At 39.8% G+C, this 13,542-nt stretch overlaps 2 protein-coding genes across 2 annotated transcripts; both read right to left on the bottom strand.

Moving 5' to 3' along the window:
- Positions 1-1,137: 1,137 nt before the first annotated feature.
- LOC109803751 (uncharacterized) lies at positions 1,138-4,035 on the bottom strand. Its single transcript, XM_020365428.2, has one exon. It carries the CDS (start codon positions 4,033-4,035, stop codon positions 1,138-1,140), a length of 2,898 nt encoding a protein of 965 aa, XP_020221017.2.
- A 2,910-nt stretch (positions 4,036-6,945) lies between these two features.
- Positions 6,946-10,762, bottom strand: PDK (pyruvate dehydrogenase kinase). The gene is made up of 6 exons (XM_083060201.1): positions 10,216-10,762; positions 8,953-9,211; positions 8,669-8,849; positions 8,292-8,439; positions 7,966-8,179; positions 6,946-7,198 (listed from the first exon to the last, which is right to left on the bottom strand). The coding sequence occupies exons 1-6, from the start codon at positions 10,462-10,464 to the stop codon at positions 7,140-7,142; spliced, it is 1,110 nt and encodes a 369-aa protein (XP_082916327.1). The 5' UTR covers positions 10,465-10,762; the 3' UTR covers positions 6,946-7,139.
- Positions 10,763-13,542: the final 2,780 nt, after the last annotated feature.

Genomic DNA, 13,542 nt, shown 5'->3' on the forward strand with positions numbered 1-13,542 from the left:
CATGTTGACAAGAGCTTGGTCTCGGACCTCTTCCACCAAATCCATCTCAATGTTGAGTGCTTCTCGGTTGGTGTCTTCATCGAATTGTGTTCGCCTTAGCGAAGGTTCTCCCACCTCAACCGGAATCATTGCATCTGTGCCATAGGTTAGCCGGAAAGGGGTCTCCTTGGTTGAGCTCTGTGGAGTGCACCGGTATGCCCAAAGGATATTCGGTAAGTGGTCCGGCCAGGATCCTTTGGCCTGCCCGAGTCGTCGCTTTAACTCTCTTAGGATGACTTTGTTTGCTGCTTCAGCCTGCCCGTTGGATTGGGGGTGTTCGACCGAGGTCATCTTATGTTTGACACCTAACTCGGTCAAAAATTCGTTGAAGCGTCGATCAGTGAATTGTAAACCATTATCTGTTATCAAGGCGTATGGGATTCCAAAGCGCGTGACGACATTTTTCCAGAAGAACTTTTGGACATTGTTGGCCGTGATGGCCATCGGTTCTGCTTCAATCCACTTAGTGAAATGATCTACTGCTACCACAAGGAATTTCACTTGTCCCTTACCCGGTGGGAATGGTCCTAGAATATCCATGCCCCAAACAGAAAATGGCCAGGGAGTGGTTATAGAATGGAGCTCCTCTGGAGGTTGATGCGTCAGAGGTCCATGTTGCTGACACTGCTTGCACTGTTGCACAAACTTGGCACAATCAGTCTTCAGGGTGGGTCAGTAGTAGCCGGCCCGAATCACTTTTGTTGCGAGAGTCTGGCTTCCGGAATGAGTTCCGCACACTCCTTCATGAATTTCTCGGAGAACATAATTTGCTTGTTCGGGAGTGAGGCATTTCAACAAGGGGGAAGAAATGCCTCGCTTATACAATTCCCCAGCGATCAACGTATACCGTGCGGCTGTGGTCCTCATCTTCTTCGCGTCTAGGGGATCTTCGGGCAACTCCCCGGTCCGAAGGTGGTTTACTATGGCATCCATCCAACACGGGCTTCCCTGATCAATCTGCAGGCATTCGGTTTCATCTATGCTCGGGCTTAGCAGCTCCTGCTGTATCATGCTACGCAAATGGCTAGTTTTCTTGCTACTAGCTATTTTGGCTAGCTGGTCGGCCCTAGCGTTGTGTTCCCGGGGAGTGTGTGTGACTCAGACATTTTCGAAGTGGCTTTTTAGCTTCTGGAAGGCATGAAAGTACAATAACAAAGTCGGATCTTTGATCTGGAAAGTGCCGTTGACTTGCTCTGTTACCACTTGCGAATCGCTAAAGCATTGAAGCTCAGTGATGCCGAGATCGGCGGCCAACCTGAGTCCTGCGAGAAGGGTCTCGTATTCTGCTTGGTTATTAGAGGTTTTGAATCCAAACCGCAGTGACTGTTCTATTATCATTGTCCCTGGTCCTTCCAAGATGATGTCGGCGCCGCTACCCTGTTGGTTGGATGATCCATCTACGTGTAGCGTCCAGGAATGCGGCTCGGAGGTCATTGGTGGAGCGAATTCATTGATGAAATCGGCCATACATTGCGCCTTGATGGGTCCTCTGGGTTCAAAATGAATATCAAATTGCGACAATTCGATGGACCAAGCGACCATCCTTCCAGCCAATTCGGGTTTCCGTAGGACTTTGACAATGGGGCTGTCTGTTCGGACCAGTATCTTGTGGCTTTGAAAGTAGTGTCGGAGGCGTCTAGCCATATGTACAAGGGCTAACACTGTTTTCTCGAGGTGTTGATATCTCGTCTCGGCGTCTTGTAGCATTCGGCTAACGAAATATACCGGTATTTGTTCTGTTTTCTCTTGCACCAAGACATAGCTGATGGCTTTGTCCGAGACCGATATGTATACGATCATATCCAACCGAGGGTCTGGTTTGGTCAGCAATGGTGGAGTTGCTAGTGTTGTCTTCAGGTCTTGAAAAGCCGACTCGCATTCCTCGTTCCACTGAAACTTGGTAGCCTTTTTTAGTAGGGACATTATGGGCTTTGACTTCTCGGCCATGCAGGGGAAGAAACGAGCCAAGGAAGCGATGCGTCCGGCCAACCTTTGCACCTCTTTTATGTTGCGAGGGCTTTTCATGTTGATAATAACTTGACACTTGTTGGGGTTGGCCTCTATACCTCTTTTTGACAACATGAACCCCAAAAACTTTCCGCCAGCTACCCCAAATGTGCATTTTGCCGGATTTAGTCGCATGCGGTGACGCCTTACTTCCTTAAATATCGTGACGAGGTCTTTTAGGTGATCGCCGACTGAAGTGGACTTGATCACCATATCGTCCACGTATACTTCTAAACATGTCCCAATCTGCCGACGGAAAATCTTATCCATGAGGCGCTGGTAAGTCGCTCCTGCGTTTCTCAAACCGAACGGCATTACCCTGTAACAAAAGTTGGCCGAATCGGTGATGAATGCAGTTTTTGCTTTGTCCGGGGGGTACATGGGTATCTGATTATACCCTGAGTAGGCATCCAAGAAGCTTAACATGTGATGACCGGCTGCTCCATCAACCAACGCGTTAATGTGCGGAAGGGGGTAGGCATCCTTTGGGCATGCTTTGTTGAGATCCGTGTAGTCGATGCACATTCGCCACTTACCATTCGCCTTCTTGACCATCACTAAGTTGGCTAGCCAGGTTGAATACTTGACTTCCCTAATGAATCCTGCATGTAGCAGTTTAGTCGTTTCTTCTTTTACTGCTTGGGATCTTTCTCCCCCCATTTTCCTCTTTTTCTGCGCGATTGGCTTGGCATCTCGGCAAACCGAGAGTCGGTGGCAGTGGAAGCTAGGGTCGATGCCTGGCATATCGGCTGCTGTCCAGACGAACAAATCTGAATACCTCAGTAAGACTCGCTTAATGTCCCCCGCTTCATCATCTGTCAATTGGGAACTTAGGTATGTGACTTGATCCTCCGTTTTCCCGAGCTGGAACGAGATTGTTGTTTCCGTCGGCTCGACCCTATGTTCGTCCTCTATTCTGGGATCAAGTTCTAAGCCCCCCATCTTGTATTGACCAACATCTCTAATGACGTTGACGTCTCGGCGTCTGGTCGTCTTCGGAGTCGGTTGTACCTTCAGACTGGCCAGGTAACATTCGCGGGCTGTCTTTTGATCGGCATGCAATGTAATGATCTTGCCTTCTTCAGACGGAAATTTCATTGCCAAGTGGGGGGTAGAGACGATGGCTCTCAGCCTGTTCAGGGAGGGTCGACCTAAGAGGATATTATACGACGTGTTAGCACTCACCACAACGTACCGTATTTTTATCCTTCGACCCTGTTGGTCGTCTCCGAAATAGGTGTACAGATCTATTGTTCCCCTTGTGTCCACACGTTCACCTGAGAATCCCACCAAAGGTTCATCGTAAGGTGTCAATTCCTGTTCAGGGATGCCGAGCTGCTCGAAAGTCTTCCAGTATAAGATGTCAACCGAGCATCCCTGATCGACAAGAGTTTTTCTTACAATACAGTTGTTAATTTCCACACTGATGACCATGGGGTCATCTTGCACTGGATCGACGCCTTGAAAATCTTGATCGGTGAATGTGATAGGGGGCATACGAATTGCAGCTGGCCGTCCTATGGAGTTAACCGATTTGATCGCCCTTAGGTGTCTTTTTCGGGCCGACGAAGAACTCCCTCCTCCTGCGAAGCCTCCCGCAATGGTGTTTATCACTCGCCTGGGTTGGTTTCGGTCTCGCTGTTGACTACTTCTTTCTTGAGACCTGCTGCGTTCACGGGATCGGTTCCTGTGGGGTGCTCGCTCTCGATTCTCCCTTCGGCCCTCCTCCCTGCCAGTACGATAATTGTTTCTCCTGTTATCTCCTCGAACAAAATTTTGGAGATGTCCGGCTTTAACGAGATCCTCAATACGAACCCGAAGGGCAGAGCACTCTTCAGTAGTGTGTCCTATATTCCGGTGGAATTGACACGTCTTGGATGTGTCGGCGTGAGGCGGGGTCATAGCTCTTCGAGGAACAGCTAGTACTTCCGTGGCTAACGCCTGCTCCAACACCTTGGCCCTACTAGTGTTAAGCGGCGTGTATTGCATGTACCTCGGACCTCTGTTATTCTTCTCTCGATCGGTGGTGTCTCGGGGACGAGGTCAAGGGAGCTCCTTATCACTTTCTTTTTTGGCGAGAAACAAGTCGGGTCGGTTTTGACTTCTAAATTCAGCCAATTCCTCCATCTGCATGTATTTCGTGGCTCTTTGTCTCAGGTCGTCAAGGTCTCGGGGTGGTTTTTTGCACAAGCTATTGACGAATGGGCCAGGTCGTAATGTCGTGGTTAAGTGATGCATGGCAACGGCTGGGTCCAAATCGCGAATAGATAGTGTCATTTTTCCAAACCTCTCCATGAAAGTTCTAAGAGGTTCTTTCTTCTCTTGGCGAATGTTGACCAACGCGATCGAGGTGAGTTGGTGCGGACGGCTCGTAGCGAATTGTATCGCGAACCGGGATGATAGAGTTGTGAAGGAATCAATCGATCCAGGTGGGAGTCTTGTGAACCAGTTTAACGCCGGTCCTTTTAGTGAAGTGGGGAAAACTTTGCACATGACAGCATCGTCGTCCGTGTACAGGCTGACCTGTGTGACGAACGCGTCTAGATGTTCTTCTGGGTCGCTGGTTCCTTCATACCTTTCTAGAGCTAAATTCTTCCAGTTGTCCGGTAATCTAGCTCCCATGATGTCTGGAGTAAAGGGCATTCTTCCCTGTCGGCGTTGTTGATCTTGCGTTGTCGTTGGTCCGCCCGATGGCTGAGGGACCTTAGTCTCCTTGTACCATCCCGAGGACTCACCTTGATCTCGGGTTGAGTGATTGTGTGTACTGTGCGACGGGTGCCACGTCCGATTATCGCTCCTGAGCTCGGCATTCTCTCTTCTCAGGGCCGACAGTTCGTGAGCGTCCTTTTCTATGAGCCTTCTGAGTTCCATCATTTCGGCCTTCAGTTGCTCGATGGCCGAAGACGGATTAGGTTGCTGAGACCGGTCTACATACGATTCTTCCATCCCATCCTCGTTCTGATTATTTTGCCGTCCAATGGTGTCCCGGGGCATCCCGAAAGGGTATTCGGTTACGTTCTCCTGTTGACTTCTAGTAGTTACCATCTTGCTTCAGGGTCGAGAACCGTTTTGGTTTCGGCCCCATGGTGGGCGCCAAAATGTTCCTGCATGGGAACACTCCTCTCATCGTTCTTCCTTCTTGATCTTCTAAGTCTTTAGTCCCGACCGAACACTGTCTTCAAAGGGTGGGGAGGGTACCTGCAAAGGCACTCCAACGATCAAGTAAGTATTCGGTATAGAGCAATAAATGTCTTTATGTTGAATAGTAACGTACCTCATTTATGTCACATCACCTGTGTATTTATAGAGACACAATTGGGCCTGGTGGGCCTTCAGTCTTGGGAGATGGGTAACACTTGAATTAACCTTAATCTCTTCTTAATCAGACATGGTAATTACTGTATAATAAGTGTCTAATTTTGTCACGTGTTGTTCGAGCTGGTCCTTGTTGAAGTCCTCGGTCAGGTATAAAGCCGAAAGGGTGTTCGGCCCACCCTAAGGCCGAGGAGGTGTTCGGTTTAAGTCAATGTCGAGGGTTTTGCCCCATGCACTTCGTGAGCTGGTCTTTGTTGAAGTCCTCGGCCAGGTACAAGGCCGAGAGGGTGTTCGGCCTACCCTAAGGCCGAGGAGGTGTTCGGCCTATCCTAAGGCCAAGGGGGTGTTCGGCCTATCCTAAGGCCGAGGGGGTGTAGTAGTGTGTTACATCGGTTCGGGTGCCCCTTTCGGCCTACTATCTGACCGAAGGGGTACCTACCTGTGGACAGCGTCTTTATCGGTTCGGGCACCCCTATCGACTTATTGTTTGGCCGAAAAGGTGCCTCCTAGTACATGTAGTAATATACTTGGTTTATATTTTGTTCATATAAGTTTCTTTACACTTATATGAGAGAAAAAAAAAACGGATATAATAAAATTAAACTTTTCTCCTTAGTTAAAAACAACTTATGTATTTCCGCTTTTAAAAAAAAAAAAGAATTTTTATATAAAAGTTAAGTGCTTAACTTAGTTTTAACCAGTAAAAGACACTAAAGTCATTTTACTTTTTCTCTTTCTCATTTTCTTTTCTTATAAATACTTATAAAGAAATTTATGTAAGAAAACCTTACTCTATTTTTGTTATTGTGTACACTTCAATTTTATCGGGTATTTTGTGTCCATTATCTTCCCTCGCGAAAATGAAACTGAAAAGAGGATTTTTATGAGTTAACTTTTGCAAAAATGTACAAGAAGTGCGATTTTCCCACTTGCAATTGCAAAAGTACTTTCTATAGTGTTCCTTGTTATCAAATGCTTTCATAGTAATAAATAATTCTACTTTATCATGTTGGAATGGTGACCATGTTTGCCTAAATTGCAAGTGAAAGAAGGCATGTTATTGTAACACATTATTAAGACTATCTTTGATCCTTGAATGTCGGAAACATTCTCATATTAACCTTTAAAATTTTAAAAATATCAAGTAACTCCCAAAATAAATAAAAATTTAAATTCAACTACTTTACTTTTTCATTATTTTGGTCCCTAAACATACATTATTATCACTTTAGTTACATTTTTTTTTACTTGTAATTGACAATTTTTACTTACGGAGGAGACTTATTTGTCACTTTCTTAATTTCATAAATTAATCTGACTATGCCTTTTAAATTCATGGACCAAAGTCATCATTTTCTAATTTATTTTTATTGCTGCTGGAACCACGCAAAAATGGACCCCCACTCAATAAGAGACACATGCTATGAGACAGTAGCAAGACCTGATTAATTTTAAAATCATGTGGAATCTTAGAAAATATCTCCACCTTTTTAACCTACTTCCATATGCATCAATTCTTTGGGATAAAAGGGAATATTCATTTTCTTTTATAAAAGAAAAAGGACAAATTCCCAAAGCTGGATCTGAAGGCAAAGAAGGGGTCAACACCAATCACCATTGCACAATCTTATGAAGGACATACTTACAAGAAATCTGTCAAATTATTAGAATGTCAAATAATTGAAACCAAATAGTCCTTTTTAGCAATAACAATGGTGTTTTTCCTTGGCACAATATTACTTTGAGTTACTAAGGGTAACTCTGGCTGAAAGGTGCTTTCAAGGCAAAGGTTCTTGTGAATCTCCCAAACGAGACAAATGGAGATATGCATCAGTCCCTGTGAATAAACAACCCATGACTGCATAAGAAAACTTGATTGCTGATTTTGAACCAAGCAAAAGTAAATTGTAAAGAGTAGTTTAGAGAAAGATAACAACAAAGCAGCACTATAAAAATAAAGTAATATAATATATCTATTAAGATGTACAAGCTCTTAAATTTAGGGGTAAAGTAGAACCTTAAAAAGTTCTAATATTTAATAACTTGCAAATGGGAGAAAATACTAATATTTTACTTGATACTTCAATGAAAGCATTAATTATTTTGTAGAAGTTCAAACCGTTCTCAAGGACATAAAAAAGTTAAGTAGAAGATTGACAGTTTCATCACATCAAGCTCAATTAGGCCACATAAAACACCTCCAAATGCTAAATGGAGAAGAGATACAAAAAGTTGGTAACTCTTTAGTGCTAAAGTGGTAGAATTACGAAATTTGGAAGGATATCTATTGGAAGAATATTGTAAAAGAAGAGAAAAATATGTAATAGCCTACTCACCATATCCTTCCATAGAGATACAGAAAGTTGGTAACTCTTAAATGCTAAAGTAGTAGAATTACAAAAATTGGAAAGATATCTATTAGAAGAGTATTGTAAAAGAGGAGGAAAATATGTAATAGCCTACTCACCAATACCATATCCTTTCATAAAGATACAGAAAGTGGGTAACTCTTAAGTGCTAAAGTAGTAGGATTACAAAAATTGAAAGGTTATCTATTAGAAGAATATTGCAAAAGAAGAGGAATATATGTAATAGCCTACTCACCATATCCTTCCATGGAGATTATTTGAAGATCACCTCCAAAATACCGAGCATATAGGCGACTAATAGGAAGTCCATATCCATATCCAGCCATTGTCACACTATCAGCTATTCCAAGATCCGAATGCTCATCCAAAGGGTTTCTGGCTGTACTATATAGATATGTAAAAATCTTTGGCAGACCACTTCTTGGTATTCCACCTCCTTCATCTGAGACCTGCAATGCCATTTCAACCAACTGCTTTAACAAAGCATCTCAACAATACCAAGTAAAAAATTCCAAGTTAACTCAAAAATCAACAATTGCACTAAAAAATTGAAATAAGTACCTTTATGGTAACATCCTCTATCCCATCAGCAACTATTATTCTAATGGGAGGTGAAACTTTATCAGAATCCATAAAACGCTCTTGGACAGCACGCAGCGAGTTCTTAACCAACTCAAATACCATAAGATGCAAGTGAGCTGGAACATACCTGATGCAGGAATATACAGTAATTATATATAGAAAAAGAACAAAACAATTTCTTAACTATAGTTGTAAATTCTTATGAGATACTTATTCCTGGCATGAGAAATTAGATGGAAGCTCTTTTAAAAAAAGAAGACAGGAGCCAGACATAATAAGGGTGTAATGGTTATGAAAATGAATGACAACAGAACACAGGCAAGTGAATTCATGGAATTAAGAATTATATAACTCACGGAAAAGTAAAATCAGGATCTCCATAAATATGTACATCAGGGGCACTTCCATATTCACGGCAACATATAGCACGTGCATCCTCACTGGCATTCCTGGCCACCTCCAAAGGAGACATTTTTGTATGTATGTAACCCACAACATGGGGAGGAGGATTGGGATTGTGCAACTCAACATGCTGCCCTAAATCCCACAAAAATGAACTTCACTACAAAGATTTAAATAGAAAAAATAGTAGTGAAAAACTGCTTAGCCTTGTTCAGCAGGCAGTGTTTTCTGAACTAACCAATGAGCATTCGGATTCCAATTCTTGACATGTAAAAGCGGTCGAGGAACTGATGAATCTCAACAAGATCTTCATTAACTATCTTTGGATCCAAACCTTTCTTCAATTGCTGAACACCCAAAGCCATCGTGGGTACCACATTGTTGTGTCTCACTTTGATGGCCTTGATCATTTCAGTGAACTCTCTTTCATCGATCATATTCTTGATGTCAGGGAAGGCTCTGATATCACGGAAAGAATCCACATACCAATCCCTAACCTAAAATCATAAAAATGTAGAACAAAAGATCATTAATGTTTCTTCTCTATAATGTTGCAAAAATTACCGTAAAGCAGGCGTTAAACCCACACACTCCAATAGCATCATAAGCTAACATTATCATGGTTAAAACAGAAACTCAAGCCCAAGGAATTATGATAACAGCCACTTTCAGCAATCATCGAATTTAATATCAACAATGTCTTCCATTTTGATAGTTAAATTGGAAGACTGCTACTGTAAAAGAAATAAAAACATGCACAGAAGAATGAGAACTAATGCTGCCTTAATATAGTGACTAAACCATAACCATTTGTAGCTAATTGGAGAATAAAATGTTCAATATCAGATTTTAAAGCACAAATCAAGAACCAATCAGCCTAAAACCTTAAATTTTTCATTTAGTTGGTTCATAACAAAATATTTGAATCTCTGAATAGTCTGTTAGATGTTAGATGTTCCATTCTCATTCTTCTAAATATAATTCAGTACAACGTTTGTTAGATGTTCCTTTTATACGAAGGGGTGTGCCAAAGGTATAAAACACTCCTAACCTCCAAATTGGTTAAGTCTCTTGTTTACAGAATTTTCAATTAAACAAAAAATAAATAAATAAATAAATAGAACTTCACGTGCTTATATGCCAAGCCTACTGCGATGATGGTTTGATTATCCACAAATATGACAACTAGACATCTGCCTCAGACAGGAACCTACCTTTTCCTAATGCTGTACACAAACTATATTTTTTTTAAAGATTAGCCTTTAGAAGTTAGTCAAATTCTTAAACCTCAATTAATGCTCAAGATTCCTGCAGAAAGAAAAACAAACAAACAAGACTAGGATACCACACATCCACAAAAGCTCTATTCCCCATAAACAGATAAGATCAAAAGATCATAATTATCTTGCAAAACAAAGAAAACACACCATGGATGGGAACAAAAGGACAACACAAAATTAACAACACCCCACAATTCTGCACATTAACATAAAAAGTGTACCTTTAAAACAGCAGGTTTTTGAGACAAACCATAGGGAAGATTCTCAAGCTCAATAGCCCTTCTGGCAATTCTAATGGCAAGCTCCTTGTGAAGAAACTGAGCAGAAATCAGCAAATTCTTATCAGTAGGTTTGGACCCAAATTCCATCATGTACCTCAAACTCACACCGGTTTGCTTCAAGCAACCCCATCTATTCACTTCCTCAATCAATGATTTTGAGAATGTCTCACAGGCCTTTCTGGCAGCCATGTCAAGGCCCTAAGAACCCCGAAATCTGATATTGAATTGGGACACCAACCAGCATACAATACAAAACTAACATAGATAACAAGAAATAAAGAAAAGGATTGAAAACTGTGACACCCCAATTAATGAGAGAGAAAGTGACACCCCCCTTAGGAGAGAAGGGGGGGGAAATGAGGAGTGATGATGGGTGCTTACAGTGAAAGAAAACTGGGTGGAATTTAACCAAGGATTGGTGCGGAAAGTTTGGAACTTTTCATTTGCAGGTGGCTAATTTGCAGAAGGGTCGTTTTATTACTATCGAATTTTCTGAGAAATGTGAATTGAGACCTTCCAACACTCGTTTGATTGGGGATGTGATTTTGACACGTGTTAAGATAAGCTCTTGATTCGGAAAATTCAATTGTTGTACCTTGTCTTGTCTTTGCTTTCGTTTTGTGTGGTCCCATCCTTTTTTAACACGAACATATTTTTATTTTTAACTAATAAGACAACTCAACTTGAGCTTAAGATTATTATATATAGTTTGCTTTATATATATATATAGTATAGAAAAAATATTATTTTATATTTACTTGAAATTTTTAATGGAGATTAATCATGTTTTAATGATGAATAAATTATGATTAAAAAATATAAATAAAATTTTGTTTATATGTTAGAAAATCCAACATGAAATCATTCATTAAATTGATGATAGATATTTTTTACTTACATATTCTAATTTTAATTTCATATTTAAACCACTCTTTCATAAATTATAAACTACTTATACCTTTTAAATAATTACTCTTCCATTATCATTTTTTAACTCTTTTTAAACGAAAGTGACACTCTCTTAAATAACTACTTTTTTTTTCTTTTTAATAGGAAAGAAAGAATGCGTTTTTTGGCTAATTGAAATAACGTAAATTGATGCACATATTCCTTGTGTATCACTTGCAGTTTTATTCTTCTTTTGCTTTCATCACGTTGGTCAACCGATATTTTCCCAATGATTTAAAATGTAATATTCACGTGTTTTCTCGTGAGTTTCTTACATTCATTCCATTGCTTGCGATTGTATTTTATTATATCATACAAGGTAAGCTACCTCAAACACGTATCAACGAGAATATTAATATATTAATATGATAGGATTTTAGTGAGTGAAATAATGCCTACTTTTTATTTTGGAATTATGTTATAATAAACATAAGCACAAGCATCGCATTTTTCATAGTATTATAGTAAATAGAGATGAGGATAAATTAGATTTTGTTTGATTGAAAATATATGATTTGAGTTTAACTTATTTATTTATTAAAAAAGTTTTTTTTTTAAAGATCTAAATGACTTAGACTATAGATTTATTTAAGGGTATTCTTTGTAATACTATTAATTTTAAGGTGTATGATTTAATTGTATATGTTTAGTTGTGAGTTGTTATTAATGTTGTTGTTTAAGAACTTTATAATCAAAGGACTTCTAAAGTTAAATTGTCTTTGAAGTAGTTGAGTTAAGATTAAATTGATTCAACTTAGGAAGGATATAAAAGTTTTTTTTTATAAATGTGAACCTCATAAGTTCATATTTTAAGAAATTCTTAAGGGAAGTTAGAGATAAATTCTGTGAATCAAATCTCCTTCTCCCTCTCTTAGACTGAAAATCCTTCCTTTTCTATCTGCCTATAGTTGAATCTACTTGATTGAACTAGGAAATTCGAAGTTGAAGAGTTGAAGATCTCAAGCTGGAACCGTGCGGGGACTTTCTTCTTTTTCCTTTTCTATACTCCTTGGAACAGGTAGAAGTAAGGGAAGCTTGTGATTCGTTGATTCTTACTTGTATTTAATGTTCTTTGTTGAATTCTTCTCTTGATTATTATTTTTAATTGAAATTTGAAAGGAGAGGATGATGTTGTTGAGTCGTGGTTTTGGTTGAGTTTTGAAGGAAATTTGTTGTTACTTGATTGGTAATGGTTGCATGTTGTGCAGTAAGGAGTTTTTGAGTTATTTATTATGCCCATATTATTGCATGTTGTTGGGTTGTTGAGTTTCTGGTGGAATTAGGCATCTAGGGCTTCTACTAAGTGAAAAATTGGGTATCACACAAGCGCGACTTCAACTAGTGAGTTCTAAATTGCTCATGTTGGGCATAAGATTGATGGTGTTAGGCGTGAGGAGAGAAAATCGTCTTGGGTTGGAATATCATTGGGTGTGGTTTGAATGACATCAAGTATGAGGAGAGAGAATTATCTTTGCATGGATCCATGCCAAATGTGAGTCATGTAGAGGCCTTCTACCTTATTGGGGTAGGGCATTGACTTTTGTCATGCCAAATGCAAGAGAATGAGAGACTTTCTATCCCAACCATGTTGGGCACAAGTAGCTTGGCGTCAGGTGTGGGCGAGATAAGAAGCCCCCTAACTCAATGGCACAAGGCATTTAGTGGATGACGTCGAGCGTGATTTGTATGATTTTGTGTGTTGCTTAAGTTGTTTTATAACTAAAAGATGATGATTAAGTTGTATGATGAAGATGATATGATGATAGTTCATTTTATTTCAAGTTGATGTATTATATGATGATGCTTATGTCATTAAGATGTAGATTACTAGAAGATTAAGTTGTGAATTTATATGTTGTTATAATTGAGTAAGTTGATATTTGTAGGCATGTGGTGTAGATACATGTCTTTGTCAAGATACATAAAAACTAGAGAAAAGTAAAAGTTGTTTTAGAAATTAAAATATCTCATTGTGCGGATATAAGTAACAGTGCTCCGAGAGCCTAAGTTGAAATCCTTTAGTAAATAAGCTAGCTTCTAAATGGGTAATTATTTTTAAATTGTCTCCTCTAGGTTTTATGTGCTATTTGTATATGGGTAAGGTCGAAACTTACGTATATAAATTGACCAGTTGAGTAAAGTACAAGATTAGGAACTTAGTTTCCTAACTGAGAACTGGAAAGAGCATAATATTTGGAGAGTAATCGATGAACTAATCCTATAAAAAACTTAGTTTTGCAAGTTAATGTCATGTTAGGTTCATACCCAAACTGTTTTACTCTAATAGTAGTACTAGACTTCCTAATTTAAGTAATGGAA

The sequence above is a fragment of the Cajanus cajan genome, chromosome 1, assembly GCF_000230855.2.
Source record: "Cajanus cajan strain Asha chromosome 1, NIPB_CcT2T_4, whole genome shotgun sequence".
Taxonomy (NCBI): Eukaryota; Viridiplantae; Streptophyta; class Magnoliopsida; order Fabales; family Fabaceae; genus Cajanus; species Cajanus cajan.